This window comes from Pinus tabuliformis, chromosome 3_2 (assembly GCF_031772625.1).
Source record: "Pinus tabuliformis cultivar Carrire ecotype Pingquan chromosome 3_2, CPIR1, whole genome shotgun sequence".
NCBI classification, from domain to species: Eukaryota; Viridiplantae; Streptophyta; class Pinopsida; order Pinales; family Pinaceae; genus Pinus; species Pinus tabuliformis.
Genome location: NC_142302.1, coordinates 232,568,323 through 232,587,529, shown reverse-complemented (window position 1 = coordinate 232,587,529; position 19,207 = coordinate 232,568,323). Strand labels below are relative to the sequence as shown.

General features: G+C 35.2%; 1 protein-coding gene across 1 annotated transcript; it reads left to right on the top strand.

Moving 5' to 3' along the window:
• Positions 1-10,909: 10,909 nt before the first annotated feature.
• LOC149180560 (uncharacterized) lies at positions 10,910-15,283 on the top strand. Its single transcript, XM_089418195.1, has 2 exons — positions 10,910-11,784; positions 14,068-15,283. Exons 1-2 carry the CDS (start codon positions 11,082-11,084, stop codon positions 14,835-14,837), a joined length of 1,473 nt encoding a protein of 490 aa, XP_089274321.1. The 5' UTR covers positions 10,910-11,081; the 3' UTR covers positions 14,838-15,283.
• Positions 15,284-19,207: the final 3,924 nt, after the last annotated feature.

The following is a 19,207-nucleotide window of genomic DNA, read 5'->3' as shown; positions in this document are numbered from 1 at the left end:
TTAAGAATTTCTCAAAAAAGAGACTCAAAACACCCAATTGATGAAAGCTAAAAGCAGGAATGCTAATGAAACAAGTTCAGGTGAAAATTTTTGACAGGGTACTAAAGGATCTGGGCAGAAAACACTAAGAAAAACCAAAATCTAAAAGCAATTAAAGCAAAAATGGAGTTTTCCTAAATTTTTACAGGAAGACGCAGGCAACCCGTTAGAACAGGCGCGGGCCCGCTTTGTGCAAACGGCAACAGCGCGTCCAAAGACGCACTGTGCAGTACTCAGAGGGTGCGTCCTTCTGGAAAAGTTAAGAAAAACCAAATCTAACTAAATCTAAAGCTAAGCCACCCAAATACTAATTCTCACAGTCAAAAACCAGAAAATAAAAATGATTTTCTCAGAGCAAAGTTCACACAAAGGAAAAGACTTTCACATTAATGGATTCCCCAGCGAAGTCGCCAATTTGTCGTGGCGGAAAAAGTCGTTTGTGCGGACACAACTGACCTCCCTAGGAGTCTAAACTCTCTAGCGACAAACAAGACAAAATGGAGTGATCTTTCTCTAAATATACCTTTTAAAACATGAAAACTACAAGTGTTTAGGCTTACCTTATTCCAAAACGCTGTTGTTGTAGTCCGTCTTTGCCGATCCGGATGAGCTCCTCCTTCACATCAATTCCTACAACCACAAACAATCAAACAATTACCAAGCACTTGCATCTCATATAATAAAACATATATTCAACATGCAGACCAAGGAACACATGAAATAACTCATTAACACAAGCTATTGAGAAAAATGAACCAGTTTGTATTAATAACGAAACAAAGAAACTCTTACAACCTGGCCTTGGTGTTGTGCAAGTTCCTCCCAGGGTCCATCAAGGGTTTTCCTCTACTTTGACAAAGCTCACCCACTTCCAAGTAGAATCAAGCAAAGACAATCTCTCCTCACAAGGTTCTAAATGGGAGTCCTAATTCCTGCAGCATTTACCCAAAGAAAATGTATAGCTTCAACCTCTCCTCCCTCTGGCTCAATGCCTTTATTTATAGTGCTGTAAAGAGGTTATTCAGGTCCACCATCAATGGGATAATCCCCCTCTTTGGGTGGGATAGCTCCCTTATTGATGGGATAAGTTCCTCCTTAATAGGGATACATGAACCAACTGGAGGCGCATCCATTTCATCAAACCGACCTCTAGAAAGTTCTAGAAGTAACCACAAGTAACTTTTTTAAGATGAAACTTGCGCATTTTGCCTTTTACAGAAGGACGCACCTGTCCCTTAACATACAGAGCGTCCAAGGACGCAGCCTTTGTGAACATTGTGAGCGTCCCCGCAGGTAAGGCTTGAGAGAACCTGCGTCCCCAGAGATAAACACATTTTTCACAAGACTTTCTCTCTTCTTTGAGTTTGAGATGGATAGCAGAGGCATAAGACTTGCCTAAGAGGGTAGCACGACTGTTGATTGAGCCATACTAACTGTAAATAGTCATGGTGACATTTTTTAGTGTAACATTATGTCTACACCAGTCTTTCTCAGACTCTGCCACATCCTAGACTCACCAAGAATATCACCCATGCTCAGGTCCATGGAAACTCCATCCCATCTACAACATGTCATGATGCTAATGCCGAACCATTCCTGCACCATCTGTCATACCTTCTCAACCTGTTTTAAGGACTCACTGCCATGAGCAGCTAACAATGAGCCCCATCTTCTATGTCATCTAAGAAGATGTAGAGGGAGTAGAGACTGAAGGCTCTCCCTCACTAATAAGCTCAATCCATTTGTTAGGATCCTCTATCTCCATCCTCTGCAGATATGCCACCCGATCCTCCTCATGGACATTCGGTCTCACATAAACCTCCTCCTCATCATCATCCAGATCCTCAACCTCTTCTAGCCTTCTTGACAAATCCAAGATACTATCAGAAAGTGACCTGATAACCAGTGACTGTTCTGTAAGCTTTTCCTCAGCAGTAGACAATCGCTTACACACATCATCCAATCGCTTCTTATCCTCCATCTACATCACGACCAGTTTACAATCAGGCTTTGTCACACCAATGGTTGGAACACCAATGGGTACATCTTCCCTTCCATCGTAAATGTACAGCTTCTTCAAATGTGGAACAATCATAGCATCATATTGTTTCAAAAATTCCATCCCGAGCACAACCTCATAGTCATCAATTCGCACTATAGTGAAGTCGACTTTCCTGGTCCACTTACCTAGTGTTGTGTCCACCCTTTCAACTACACCAAGTACAGAATTAGGAGACGAATTCACCATCTTCATTTGTGCCTTCACCGGTACAAATTTCGGCCCAATCCTTCTTGCAACATCTTCACACATGAAGTTATGAGTAGCTCCACTATCTACCATAGTGACTACCTCCATACCTCCAATCTTCATCTGAACATACTCCAAGATGTTCCTTTTAGGATCTCTCCGAGAGACTACTTTTGTAGCAGCAGCAACCCCAAGAATCTACATCATCCCCACAAAAGGCTCTTCTTTGTTCGCATTAGATTGTGTAATAGCAGCCACTTTTGGTCTAGAAGGGCAATTCTTCACCGTATGTGGTTCAACACAAATCCAACACTTCGATGGTTTCTTCGTCTTCGTCTTCTCATCCAATTTCGAAGCATCATCTTTCTTCTTCTCTTTCGTCTTATCGAACTTCTTCTTTCCATCAGAAACTTCGTCATAATGCTCCACCAATCGATCCACAGCAGAAAAAGCTTCTTCAAGTGTCTTTATCTTCTGCCTCTTCACTTCATTTCCTGCCCAAGGTTTCAATCCAATGATGAAGTTGAACACCTTGTCCCTCTCCACCATGTTAGGAAGTTCCAAAACCACACTTGCAAACTCCTGCTGATATGTCTGTAGGTTCCCTATCTTCTTAATAAATTTAATCTTCATCCTTTCTTCCCACATTTCATCTTGAAGACTGAAATCAGCCTGTAAAGCTTTCTTCATATCATCCCAAGAAGTAATGTCATCAGCACTACCATTAGCAATCTGATCCATTCTCCTTCTCCACCACATCTTAGCATCTTTCGTCAAGAATTGAGCAGCCACTTTCACCCTTGTCTCATCATCGGATAGACCCAAGCATTCCAAGTATTGCTCCATATCCCAGAGAAAGTTACCAAGAGTCTTCGTACTTCTTGTACCTTGTGAATGGAAGGAAGAAACTTTTGGATTGGGAACGACTGTGGTTGGATCTTATGTAGGAGGAGATCAGGAGGAGCACACGAGATGGTTCTTCATCCAAGGATGATGATGAAGAAAATATCGCCTTAGCAAGCAAGGCAAGGAAAGGCAAGGGGAAGGCTTCCCATTTCAAATCGAATTCTTCTCATGGAGGGAAGAAGGGTGACATGTCTAAAGTGAGATGCTTTAATTTTCACGAGATGGGAAATTATGCGACAAAATTCCCATCGAAGAAGTCCAAGAAGGGATCCTCGAAAGGATTGGAAGGTGAGGCATTAGCCTCTCAATTTGAAATGGACTTTACCCTCATCGCATGTATGGTGCCATCAATGATGGGTTGTGTCTAGTATCTCGACAGTGGAGCCTCATTCCACATGACTGGTGATAAAAGTTTATTTAGTGCCTTGGAGGAGAAAGACCTCAAGATGCACATAGAGATGGGTGACGACGGAAGATATAGTATTTTAGGAGTGGGCACGGTTGCTTTTTAGAGGGAGCATGGAGCTCCTATCACTTTGACAGATGTGAAGTATGTGCTTGGACTAAAGAAGAACTTGGTGTCGGTCGCGATATTGGAGGACAAAGGCTACGATTTTGTCTTCAGTAAAGGAAAGGCATTCCTAAGACACATAGCCACAGGTCAGACCAAGAGGATAAGGATTCGAGTGAAGAATCTCTATAAACTAGAGGTAGATGATTGTGCAACATTGAGTACGAAAGCAAAATTGGTGCAAAGCCAAGACATTGGTGAGTTGTGGCACAGACAATTGGGCTATTTGTATCATGGGGCTTTGAAGATAATGCAGCAGATATCTACAGGAATTCACAAAGGTAAACTTGAGCAAGTTGACACATGCAAAGGTTGTACCTTGGGAAATTATTCCAAGTCTTCCTTTCATGATCGAGACAGTAGAGCAGAGGCTATCTTAGATCGAGTTCATACTGATGTGTGTGGACCATTCTCGACGGCATTCACAGCGAAGCAAAGGTATTATGTGATTTTCATTGATGAGTATTCTCGTAAATGTTGGATTTATTTCATGCAAAAGAAGGACCAAACCTTCACAAAGTTTTGTGAGTTCAAATCTTTGGTCGAGAAAGAGTCAGGGAAGAAGATCAAGGCCTTGAGAAGCGAAAACAGTGGAGAATATGTCAGCAACACGGGCAATGTCGCATGACCAAGGCCTACCACTTCACTTGTGGGCTAAGGCATGCAACACAGTAGTCTATTTTCAGAATAGAAGCTCGCATCGCATACTTGGGATGAAGATATTAGAGGAAGCCTTCTCTGGTAAGAGAATAGATGTGGGTCACTTCAGGATCTTTAGCTCATCGGTATTGCCATGAGACAAAGGATGCACGGAAGAAGCTTGAGCCGACAACAAATTTTGGTATATTTGTGGGGTACACTGATACACCTCACAACTATCGGGTGTACTTGCCTACCAGTCGGAGGACAATGGTTCACAAAGATCTCAAGTTTGATGAGCAGAAGGCCATGCGAGTTTCCCTTGAGAGGGAGCTCCAACTACACGTTGTGGAGGAACTGTTGGTTCCTAAGGAGGAGGAGCCTCAGACTGATGCAAAGCAACCGAATGCAAAGGTTCCAAGAGTGGAGACATCCACTCAAGCAGAGTCTTCCAGAGATGGACGAAAGTGTACAAGACAAGCTGACAGATTGTTGGAGGATGCGAGAGAGAATGTGGGAGCACCATCTTCTCAGCATAAGCAGAGGAGGTCACTTGAGAGGTACACTGGATACATGGCCCTTGCTCGGGAATGTGTTGAGACTAAGGCATCTTCCTTTGAGGAAGCAATGCAACAACTGATTTGGGTTGATGCTAAGGTGGAGGAGTATGACTCCATAGTTCGTAACAGTGTTTGGGACGTGGTTCCGAGACCGGAGAACAAGTCAGTTGTGAGTTCTCATTGGATATACAAGGTAAAGCAAGCTGCTGATGATGGGAGGATCATGTTGCTACAGTATATTTCGACAGAGGAGCAAGATGCTGACATTTTGATAAAGGCATTGTCAAAGTGTAAATTCGATTTCCATAGAGACAGGATCGAGGTGGCACATAATCCCTTTCTTGTTGAGAGGGAGTGTTGAAATATGGCAACAAGAATATTCCAATTTAATTTTTCCTTGAATTAAATTGTGAATGAAAATCGAATTTAGTCTTAACAAATACTTGGAAATAATTAATTAATTCATTTTGAATTAATTAGTTGGAGAAATTTAAGTTAGAAGTCTTTCTAAAGTCATGCAAGAGTTATCCCTTAAATTAAGGAGATAAGATTGAGTTGTAATTAGTTAACTCAGTTTGTTGAGTTAAGTTTAGTTAAATTAATTCCAAACTGTTTGAGGAACTAATGGTGAGTTAACAGTCAGTTGGTGCATGCATGCACTCAACTAGTGCTACTCCAGTTAACTAAAGATTCCCTCATCAGAAACTCATGCATGTCTATTTTGAGAAAGACCTAGTTGAGATTAAAGTCAAGGACAATGTACTATCAGTTGCATGTAGTCAAGGAATCATTCCTTGAGGATTGTGCAGTTTTGACAGTGCGTGAGAACAGGAGATCATCCACTTGGTAAATGAGTTTTCCACTTGGTTGAAGGTGAATCATCCCAGAGGAACAGTGCAAGAAAATAGGAGCTTGGAGGGCAGAGGGGAAGGCTGGAGAGAAGCCAAGATTTCTTGTGAGCATCTGTGAGGATTGTAGTGAGATATGACTAGCTGTGAGAGCTAAGGTTTTGTATAATTCCTATGTATTTCCACCTTGTATGATAATACAGATAGTGGGGTTTTTAGCTGAGGCTTTCCCCAAAGTATTTTCATGTGTATTGTGCATTGATTCTTCTTTTTTTGGTTATATTGTTCAGCTCTATCTTCAAGCTTCCGGAAATTGATAGTAGAAGTAGGTTATAGTGTTCTGCTTTGATTTATATTGCATTATCGGGTTAACCTGCATACGATTTTCTACAAAGGTTAACTCAAGTCTTCGAACAACAAAATGAAATTAGTAAACCAATACTAAATAACCCCTTCCTTGTTCATTCCATGACTAGCTGCACGATGAACTTATCTTCGATCTTAACCCGCTAAATGATGAACTTATCTTCGATCTACAGTGACACTACTTTTTTTATCTAGTTGGAAATATTAAATGTTGAGGATGTACCTCTTATTAACGCCTCAAAGGTATATGCTCTCCATCCCTTGTTGCTTTTTCTCGGGAAAGTTGCTTCTAAATACCTTGCCACATAAGTACTATAGGGTTTTTTTACATAAAGTTATTAACGCCTCAAAGGTAGATGCTCTCCATCCATTGGTGCTTTTTCTCGGGAGGGTAATGCTTCTAAATACCTTGCCACATAAGTACTATAACAAAGGGTTTTTTGACATAAATAAGAAATTAGAAGTGTTTTTGCTAATGAAGTTTTATTTACCAAACAGTGAAAGGATATTTAATCATGTTATGAGTTTTTCTTCAGGTTTTTATTTAGAAGATTTTGTCTAATTTTGTTTGTATTTATTTAAATATCAAATTAAATATTTTTGTATTTTATTTTAAATTTCATCTTAGTATCAATTGATGATGAATGATATTTAGTTAGTATTTTTTAAGATTTGTTAGAATTTAATTTCTTGTTTTTGTTTTTGAGAATTTTGTTGGAAAAAAAGATGACATAGTTTCCAAGTTTTTTAGATAGACAACACAAGACCAAAACCCACACTACAAAGATTATAATGAAATTCTGAAAGATATCAACATAGTCAAATCCATAATGGTATTGATGATAAAATTAATATTACTAAATTTGAACTTGCCATATTAATCAATTACTCTAGAATGAATGCTCAAACACCTCATTTCATCATTGTCTTACTCCATATTTTCATGCTACATATTTAATAGTCCATCCACAAGAAAAAAGAAATAGAAACATTTTCACTTTCACTCAACAAGGTAGTTATGTCATCTTTATCTTTATCTTCATCACACTATTGAAACATGGTTGTAACACATCAAAATATTTGATAAAGAAATCTAGTTTCCTCTTATGCAATAAAAGGTACATATTGAGTTTCCTTGTAACTAAGGGAAACAAAATAGAGTAAGATAGTGTAACTAAGAGAAATAAATTGTTTTAGTATTTATAATATATATATTCCCAAATTTTTTACTTGTTAAAAGTTAAGTATTTTTCTTGGGTCCAATTCCTCGAATTTAATAGCGCTGCACTAGTTAATTAAGCAAAGTTGAAGGTCTAGTTAATTAAGCAAAGTTGCAAAGTTCGCGATGCTTTTGTAGTATGGAGCAATAATGCTTCATATGAAGGTGTTGTAATTTAGAAAAGGAGGAGGGTAAAAGCTAATATGTGGTTTCAATGTTGGAGCTCCGAAGTGACTCTACTCAACATTGAAACTCGGGATGATATTGCATATGCTTTTATTAAAGCAAGGTCAACGAATGGAGGGAACGTGACTTTGATAACAAGACACAAAAAAAGCGATTTCGAACTGGAAAGTTGGAAAAAATGGTTGACAGTGAAATATTTCGAGATGGAAACTCCATTATTAAAACATGTGACAGTCACCTTTCTTTGACCACCTTAAATCGTTGAAAACCGTGAACCATTGGATTTATCTATATATATTTATTGTATTATTTAATAATAAAAAAGAAGAAGAAGTTAAGTTGACAATATATGAGAACGGGATTTGATTTGGCTGTTTTGTTGTGCATTGCAATTACATTGGAATGTGGGTCAGCCTTTAGTTTAATACGACGCTGATGGGATGTCATTTCAATTATTCAATTCATATGTAATTCAACACGCTGAAATCGAACGGTGGATATATACAACTGTTTATTTATGGCCTGATAGTATGGAAAATATGACTTGATGTAACTCAACCCGGACCAATAAATCCCATGTTATTAAGTCATAAATGAATGGCGAGTGTATATGCTCATCGTTTGATTTTGCTAATAGACATATACACCCGCCTTCCGATAACATGATAATATGGCTCGCGAGAACTCAACTCTATCCAAATTGTACATACCAAAACCTGCACAGTGTTGATGTTCATTTATTGCCCAATAGCATTGGAAATATGGCTCGCCGTAACTCAACTCTATCCAAGTTGTACATACCAAAACCTGCACGGTGTTGGTGTTTGTTCCAATACCATACCTGGGAAATGGGAACTGGGAAGAAGCTTATAATATTTTGCTCCACTTGCTCCTCCTCGTAGACTTCCAACCTGCACGGCGTTCGTTCCAACGTCATTTCGGTGGTAGAAGTAGAGAATGAAAAAAACAAAATACGTATCCCTCCCTATCCTTCCATATATTCAAAACAAACAGCGCACCGTCGATTGCGACATGAAATCCTGTACCTTCTCTGGCTATATATATATATATATATATATTCATCTCCTTCTCTCTCCACTCTCCACCACTGCAATCTCCGCTCCGCTGTCTTCCCATACCAATTTTGCAGTACATCGGAGACTTTCTGTTCTCTTCACGTCTCCCTCCACATATACCCCCTGTAACAACAACATTTACGTTGTATTTCTTGTACCTTCTATCTCTACCCTTACATCTGCAATTCACATTATTTTCACCACTCTTTTCTACAGTGCTGCACAGCTGTGATGTAAGAAAAAGTAATTAATAATATTATACAGTCTGCAATGCATGTACATAATGTAATAAAAAATTATAGATATTAGTTTGAAGTACATAATGTAATAAAAAATTATTGATATTAGTTTGAAGTTGTTTTCAGAATGTCCTGTCATTTCATGTTTTGGTATAGAGGGGTCCTAATAATAACTATATAATAAATTTTATATTTAATTTAATAATAATTTTGTAATTATAACTCATTTAATGTGTTTGATTTAATGAATTTAGAATTTGATTTTATTTATGAGATGGAAAGTTATATTTTATTAATAGTATTTGGTTTACAGTATAAAATTGAAATTATATTTTAATAAAAATAATTGGTTAATTGTAATTTGTTTTAATTATTATAAAATTATTGATTTTTTTTAATATTATTTATATTAACATATTTTTATTTTTATTGAAGTTGGATTTATGAAAATAGTTTAAAAGGTCTGGACTTAAAAGTATTGGACTAAACTCTTAGTCTGTCATTTTGGGACTACTTGCCGTCTGAATTATTTCAATTAAAATGATATTTTTCAGTAAAAGTAAGTGATGAGTTAGTAGATATTAATAAAGGTCCGGTATAATTTATTGATGAAATAATTTTTTTCACAGAAATAATTTAGTAATATAATTTTAAGATTTTTTTTTTTTGTTAATTTTTAAAATACACTTTTGAATGCATAAATAGGTTCAGCATACTGAAAAACCTTTGGGGCACTAGAATTATGCAGATTAAACAATTTAAACTCAAATTTTCAAAAATCTCTGTGAGAAATTTTGATTAAAATTAACCAAAAAAATAATTATGGAAAAAGTTATTTCTTAAATTAAACCACCAGCATTCATAAATAAGAGCTAATAATATTTGATAAAATAAAATAAATAATAACACAGTTGTGAAATACCACCTGTTATAATTTCAAATAAATTGAAATGTGTTTTATTTATTTATTTTTTGAACTATTCTGGGTCTGTTTGGATTAAATAGTATTTTCTTAGAAAAAGCTAGCTTTCATGTCAAGATCAGATTACTTCATTACCTAATGATTTAGAAAGGCTAGCTTTCCTCTCAAGATCATATTACTTCAATACCTAATGATGTGGATGATTGCACTAATTTATGTATAAATCTTAATGTTGGTTGGTTGTTGCCAAATTTTCAAGCCTGGGAAACCAAAAATAGTGGTTGATTTGCATGAGCCTGGTCTGCTCACATGATCTGCCACAAAAGCTGACCCCCACCTACAGCTGCTCATCAGTTTGTCGTTTGTGCCATTAACAAGCGGTGCAGAGCAAAAAAAGATCTGGCCGTTTATATACTTATTCTCTGCACACTGGATTGGGAACATCTTTGTCTGATGATTTAGGAAACGGAATCACATCACTTCACCTCACATGGCTTATGCATCTCTTTATTTTTAATTTTCGCTTTTCAGGCCCGATAGAACATCACCACCGCTATCCCATGTCTCTCTTCATCCAAGCTACACTCATTCCAACCTAATAAAAAGAGGACACTCGTCCAACATAATCAAAAGATTACAGGTGTATCTAAGTGACAACATTATTCTGAAGAGGCTTTATTTTTTTTGTTGTAAAAATATATTATTTAGAAAATTTAAATATAAAAACGAAAATCAATACAATTCTAAAAATATAAAAGATGATATATCATATTATAAGTGTACTGAAGAAATTTATGCCCCAAATTTGAAGTCCTCAGCTGGAACAACTTGTACTCCTTTGTAAAGTTACCATGGTATCAAGATCTGAGGTTGAGGTTGACCGGTCGATCATTGAGTCCCGAACCAACAGCTGTCTAGGTTTTGCTAGATTCCCAAATCAAGGTACGCGATTATATGTCATTTTGTATTTTACCTTGACATTCATATGTTGTTTAGGATGATTGATTTGGATATGTTGTACCTCCAAGAAGCTACATCAGAGAAGCGTGGTGCAGAAGGAAAAAGTACATAAAAATGTGTGGTCACAGATTCCTGGATCGAGAGGATGATAACCACAGTTTTCCATGCCAAATGAGCTAAATGAATCGGATGGACATGTATGTATGTATGTGGTAGACTAGTACTTGGCTTGGTTTGGTTTGATCGGGGAAGGCATCAGAGGCAGAGGATTAATCAGGACTAGAAGAGGAGCAACTGAATCCATGGGATCATCATCAAACAATACTGCCATTTTTCTCAAAGGCTTCCAGCTTGCTGTAGGAGTGATGATTCTACAGATTGCAGGATTCTTGTTGGTGCCCAACGTCTGTCCTGCAACAACAACAACATCAACATCACTAGCACCCACAAAGAAGAAGAAGAGAGAAGGCCCTCCTTCGACGACTACTACTGCTACTCCTCATCATGTATCTTCATGGTCATTCAAGTTCAAAAAATTAGTGACGTGCATGTTTGATGGCGGTAAGGCTCAGGAGATCCTTAATCCAACTGTAGTTATTTCCAAGGGGTCGTTACAAAGAAGGTCATGGATAGACTGTTCTGGGTCAGGATTGTGCAATATCAGAGATGTGGCCCAAGGGAACACCAGGGTTATGCATAGATCTGAAACAGAAATCTCATCAGTAGTAGTACATGATGATGAGTCTGGCAGCTGCACCCGCACCCGCACCCTCACCCTCACCCAGGATGATCACTCAAATCATCCTGTAGGTGGATCATCATCATTGCGCTTTAGCCGGGGAATGCATTTGACGAGATGGTCTGGCTGCTACGAATGCCGCATGATCGTCGACCCTATTCAAGCCTTGTCCACCTTTCCTGCAACTATATTTGCCTGCTCCTCCTGTGGACAAATATTCACCAACTCAGACGCTCTTGAACAGCATCAAGCGATCAAACATGCAGGTCATATTCATTTCCAGCAACCTTTTGAAGTTCATGCAGATTGTAATCTACACTGACATTAGGGATAGCTTTTGTATCATTTTTACAATTATTATTTCCCTTTTCAATTTGTTTTGCTGGTTTGCAAATAGGTTTTAGTATATAGGGTTATATTATTTGATTTTAGATCAAGATTAAATGCTATTAAAAAAATGCATTATTTAACCTAAAGGGTGTTTGTGTTTGTGTTATTTATATTAGATTTTTTATTTTGTTGGTTTCGAAATTAGATGTAAAAATAATACATAGTTCAGAACCCATACTTGGCTTTCTAGATTAGGTTGATAAGATTGAAAATCTGTCCCGTCGTTTGGTCTTATAAGTAGTCCAGAGGTTTATTGTTCGAGAGAATTATGTACTGACTCTGTCTTAGTTGCTTTAATTCTTATGAATACCATGAGAGAATTATGTACTGACTCTGTCTTAGTTGCTTTAATTCTTATGAATACCATGAAGAATATATTAAATGAGAATGTCTTTCAAATGAATTATATTAGTAAGATTTGTTGGATTTTTCAAACCAACGAATATGGTTCATCCTGGATGAACCATATTAGTTGTTTCAAACCAACTTATGTGGCTTACCCTGGATGAACCATATTAATTGGGTTAAAATATCAACCAAATCCGAATAATGTGATTAATCCCAAAATCATTCTCATTTGCAATATAAATCACAAAAATCTAAGATCTAACACAATATCTCTATATATATGATTAAAAATCTATTACTTTACAAATTAAAAATAAATCAAAATAATTTATTTTTTTTTAAATAAAAATAATAAATAATACCTATTTTCACTCTTAATTCATACTTATCGTCACTGAATTACAATAATTTTAATGGTTATTTAAAAAAATTTAAAGTACCACATCATCATATCATTCTTTTGAAAGTTATTGACAAAAGTGACTTAGATTGATTTAGAGTTTAGCGGTGTTGGGTAGGAGAATGATTGATTGATTTAGAGTTTAGCGGAGTTTGGTAGGAGATTGATGGAGATTTTAGTATTGTTTGTGAGTATTGCCCTCTTGCATTTAAATCTCCAACTTTATAGCTAGTAGCAAAAATGATTAAAATGCTTATTTTAAATTAAATTATTATATAATATTTTCGCATTTTGAAGAATCTCTGCTAATTTGAATCCCCACTTCCGACGCACAAAATCCCATCACTTTTTTCCTCAACAAAATCTTTCTTTATGAATTTGAATGGCACGACATAAATGCCCCCTCCCCTTCTCTATAGATTTGAGTTTCAGTTCTCATTGATATAAAATCTTCTTTCCCCTCCTCGAAAAAGATTGAGTCCCACTTACAGCAGGTGTGCGATCAGTTGTTTGTGGGAGAGATAGTATAGTATTAATAATAATAATAACTTTTGTATTTTTGGCAACCAAATGAATTATATAAAAACGGGTTTCCATTGTAAGATTGGTGTTGATCTGTTGAGAATTCTACGGCAAGAATAGCCAATCACTCTCAGCTCAATTTTTGGTTGAGGGTTTTTTGTTGTTGTTTTTTAAATGAAGTTGTGGCCAGAATGAATCCTCTTCAATCCTTAAATCTAGCGTTGATAAATTTTGGGCTGAGGGTGTTTTTTTGTTTTTTAAATAATGTTGTGGCCAGAACGAGTCCTCAATCCTTAAATCAATCTAGTATGTTGCCAACTTAATAATGTCTCTGCGGATGTAGGAGATCTATCTCGTGCTTCCATCGTTGGATACCCAGTGGCATTGTTGATATTTTTCTTCCCATCCATCCCACCCATCCCAGGGGTGTTTGATCCCACTGACTAATCTTTCAAAGTGGGTTCTCTATTATGTTCAGTTTGAGTAGAACGTGGTAAATTATTGAAGCATCGTCCACTCATGATATGCACTTTTAGTTTTTAATATTTGTGTGAAGGGTGGGCAGATTACTTGATGGGAGACTTTGGTGTCTTGATAGGTGTGGAGTTTGGTTTTATTAAGGTTGATAAATTTCTATAATTTTGGTTGGGTTTTTCCTTTTAAATTGAAGAGACCAATTGGCAACATTTACATCATAAATAAATCATTTAGCATGCATATTCGTTGATTTCTTTCTTGTACTTCAAATCATTTAGCATATTCGTTGATTTCTTTCTTGGGCTTGGGCTTGGACTTTTACTTTGAGGTGGTACTGGTAGGTCACCTCAAGAAAGAAAGAAAGAAATTTATTTGTTTTATGAAATGCCTTGTGATCATGATAAACAAACAGTATCGGAGCTGGGCGAAGAAGATTCGGCCCGCACCGTGGTTGACATCATATTCCAATCAAGCTGGTTGAAAAAGGAAAATCCCGTGTGCAAAATCGAGAGAATACTGAAGATCCACAACAGCCAAAAGAGCATAAACAAATTCGAGGAGTACAGGGACATGGTAAAAGCAAAAGCCAACAAAGTAGCGAAGAAGCATCCACGATGCATAGCGGATGGCAACGAACTCCTGCGCTTTCACTGTACAACGCTGGCTTGTTCCTTGGGAATGAATGGGTGTTGTAGCTTATGTAACCAACCTTCCTGCACCATGTGCAATGTCATTACACATGGTTTCTCTTCACCACCACCTACGGAGGAGATATTGGAGGCCAAGGGCAAGGGCAATGCGTCCGGGATCGGGATTTACACCACTGCAAGCAGTGGGAAAGCTCATGACCACATTCAGTTGTTATTGGAAGAAGAAAACGACCAAGAGCTGTTGACATCCAAGGTGGCAAAGGGGAAGAGAAAGAGAGCAATGCTGGTTTGCAGAGTGATTGCAGGCCGCGTACAGAAATCCCAAGATCCAGATGACTTGATCGCAGGTGGATTTGATTCCATTGCAGGCGAGCCAGGACTCTACTCCAATCTGGAAGAGCTGTTTGTGTACAATCCCAGGGCAGTCCTCCCCTGCTTTGTTGTTATTTACCACACTGACTGCCCACATCTCACACACACCACACCACACTCCACTGCCTTGACAGCCTCTATCTTCTACAAACAAAAATAACAACCCTCACTTGCACTGCATTTGCTTTGCTATCTCTATGTACATACAATTGCCTCAAATTGCACTGTATTACTATGTACCTACATACAACAACTGCCTCAACGGCTAATCTCTTCTCATTACCTGCAACTATTATTATGTCATTCAATATTTTCTGCCCAATATGCATGCCTCTAGAAACGAAATTCATATTCATATTTATTTCGATTGGATATCGATAAACACAATATACATGGAAGTAATCAGCTGTTTCTTCATGTCACATTCCAACCAACTATGCGTCAAATGTGAGTCACAGTTTTTTGGTATGGTCTGTGGCACGTGAAGACCACATTATTATTATTATTCCTGCTTAAACTGCTTCCTCACTTTTTAAGACTCTGTACATCTTGATGTCAGATTTCTGTACGATACTGTTTTTTTAATAATTATTTATTTAAAATGTTTTCGCTTCACTTTCACTCAAGTTTTGGATGTTTAGCATCGTTTTATGGATAATGAGTGAGTCAGATGTCAGACGGTTACTTGGTGGTATATCATGTGGCACGTTACCCGCCTCAATTATTAAGAATATGTATGTACATTGTGATGTCCCATGTGTACCCTAACCAAATATTTCTTGCGATGAGCCGCAGGTATAGAATTAGGATGATTTGTCTATAGTTTAAAAAATGTGTAAAAATGTTAAAATGAAATTGTGAACACGGATTAGTAGATGTGAAAATCTTCAAATGTGATGGGTGAGTCTATTTTGAAATTTCAACTTATCAGTTCAGTGTGTACATTGTACCTTAACAAAATATTTTCTCCAAAAAAATTACAAATTCACTATCGTATATATATATATATATATATATATATATATATATAAAACATATAATATTCAATGCTACACAAATACAAGGATTATTTAATTATTTAATTTATTATTAAGTAAAAATTTAGATATTTAATTTCATAAATAAAATTTTAAAAATATAGTTTTGATTTTTCATAATGTCCAAATAAATTCAATTTTTGCAAATCTCAAATATATATGATGATGATGATGGTAGTTAATGTTCGCTGAGACCAAACATTGGTCTATCAAACCTAAAGAAACACACTATTTATTTTGATTTAAGATTTTATTCCTATATTCAAAAAGTTTGGAGAGAAGCCTCCCAAACTCAGTATAATTTTGACATTGTAAAAAGTTAGAAAATCAGTTTTGTAACAAATATATATATATATATATATATATATATATATATATATATATATATATATATAATTTAAAGTAAATTATTACTTATAAAATCTATACACATATTTCAGATCTCAACCTTATTGCTTCAAATCATTTTAAATCATTGTTATATTTATTTTTAAAATTTTTTTAATTATAAATCTTACATTTTTAATTTGTATTTTAATTATTAAAACAATTTCATTAAATTAATAATAAATGTTTCAATTTGGTATGAATCACTAACATTTAATGTTGTATGAATCACTATTTAAATATTATATAAATGAGTCCTCCATAAATATAAAAAAAATATGTTAATTTGTTATATTAAATCAAAAAAAATTATACAATATTATGAATAGTTACAATGATAATTATAAAAAATAATTATAGCAAAAACAACTATAGTGAATAATTATAATTATAATTATAATTATAGCAAAAACAACTATAGTGAATAATTATAATTATAATTATAGTAATATAATAAAATATGTTAATTTATTATATTAAATTAAAAAATTTATACTATAATATAATGCTTATAATGATAATTATAAAAAATAATTATAGCAAAACAAATCTTAGGAATAATTATAATTATAGTAATTTTTAGGTAGATAGACATTTTCTATTCCAATAGTTTAGTATGGAAGAGAATAAAGCAATTGGAAGAGCAAATATTGTGCATACTAACTATTCCTATTATTTACAAAGCCAAATTACAAGTCACATAAAATGGTGCTCGGGAGATCCAACATATTCCAAACAAGGAGAGTATTGTTGAGAAAATCTCTTAACAAAACTCCAACAACCCAATCCTACCTATATACTAATGTAACCGTTATTCCAAATTGAGATGTTGTAAATAGTCTATTAAAAGGGGCACAAATTCTTTAAAGGGTAAAATGCCAACCCAAATCCATCTTAACCCTGAATCTACCAAGGCTCAAGAGGGATCAAATCTCTTTGCACTCTAAAAAAAATGTTTGCACCTCAAGAGATTTGATCCTTCTTAGTGTTTAGTAAATCTAGAATTAACATGGATCTAGGATGGATAACTTGTGTTAACAAAGCATCTATTCACCTTCCATCCAAAGTCCCCGAACTTATAATCAAAAGTTATAATAAATTAAAAGAAAATAAAAAAATAAAATAAAATATTTAGTTAAAATCAAACCCTATAAGAAAAATACTATTTAAATATGTTAATCTTTTAATATTTTATAAATATTTAAAAATCTCAATCTATATTTATTATGTAACACTACACATATCAGTATTCAAGTAATTCATCACAAATATGCATCATTATTTTACCCACCGCCCCCCACACACACAAATATATATATAAATAAAGTGCATCATTATAAAAGAGGAATAAGAAGTTAAGGTTATGCTTATAGTGTATGTAATTATCTAAGTGTTATAAGCACACTCATATGAAAATATGATTGATGGATTGATTACCATTATCATTGAGATGGTCATGACTTTACGGTTACAAGTTCCTATTATATGATTTGTTATATGTTGTTAGATGGTATAAGTAGGTTAAAAAAGATAATCAAAATATATTTATTTTAATTTATATTTCTGTTTACATGGTACATGTATGTTAAAAGAAATCATAAACCAATGTATATTTATCTTAATCTCTTATTAAAGATTGAGAGGGATTAAAATTATGAAAGTGTAAGCTTTTTTAAAGCACCCAAATTTTGATCTCTCTTGGAGCTTGATAGATCTAAGGTTAAGATGGATGTAGTCTACCAATAAAATTGTACAAATGCATGTTATTAATTGAAAGTTTAGTTGATGAATTCCTTGTTTGTATCTAGAATTTGAAAATGTCTCATGGTCTTCTTTTTATGTTGTTGTGAAAGAGTGCGCACTACCAGCTTAAAACTTGGTTTGAGGGTTACATGTGAAAAATATGATTTTCAATTCATCAATGTTATTGTTGAGCCTCATAGTTGCTTCTCTTTGACATCCTTTTTCACTCTATCTATTTCTTATTTACCTTCATAATCACACATTGGGCATCAAATCATACGAATTATGACATGGCAGGTATACAATTGTCTTGTATTTCATAAATTGATAATGTTCTTTATTATTTAGTTTAATGTTTACTTCAACTTCCAAACTGCAATGATTCTGAAAATGATATATGATTCTGCAGCTTAGTCTGTGGTTTGACAGGTTCCAAGGTGTCGGTTAGGAAGCGAAATACATGCGTAGGTGGAAATTGATGCACTCAACAATTTCCTCCTACTGGTTGCAACAATTTCCTCCTACTCTCATGAACTAGATTGATGGAAGAAGGTCCTGGTGATGCGGTCAAAGATGAAGTCAACCTCTATAGTCGGAAATAGGAAAGTGAGAATGAGATTTATGCCTCATGATTTTCTTTGATAATAGAAAATCATGAATGAATTATGTTACGAGATATTTTCAAGTTAATTATAGTTTCTGCTGATAGGGGTTAGGCATGTAGCTCTGAACAACTTATTGTTATGAGCTCTATAAATATGCCTCTCGACTGAAATGAAAAGGTTATTAAGTAAGGACGTGACAGTGAGATTAAAACTCTGTTTTTAATGCTCTATTTATAAAAGAATTATCTTGTTTTCTCATGTGTGGTTAAGTGTTTGATCAATAGCGTAATTGCCTGCTTCTCGTGGAGGGCCCCCTCAAGTAGTAAGGATTTTTGTTTTGTTTTTAGTAGAGAGAAATTGCCTTTGTATTCTCATAAGATTTATGTTTGTTGATTAAATAGTTGCATTATGATTTCTTCCAGATTTGAATTAAGTTCGTTCTACTAATCATTTCATTTGTTCATAGATTCTGGATAGACATGGATAGAGTTTAGCAGCAATGACATAGTGTTATACTTCAATCAATTGGAAAAAAATTTATTTTTCTTATAGTAAGAGGATTTATTTATAGAATTGGATGTTAAATTTCAAGCATGTGTGATCTATAACTCAGGCAAGTGGAATGTATTTTAAGAAGACGTTTGTTTCATTTTGTTTTCATACAAGTACGATTGTTGTTTATATAGATGCGTGATGAGATTAAATAGTAGTTTTTGCTTTTGCAATTAAGTGTATGTATATCATTCTTATTTATGCAA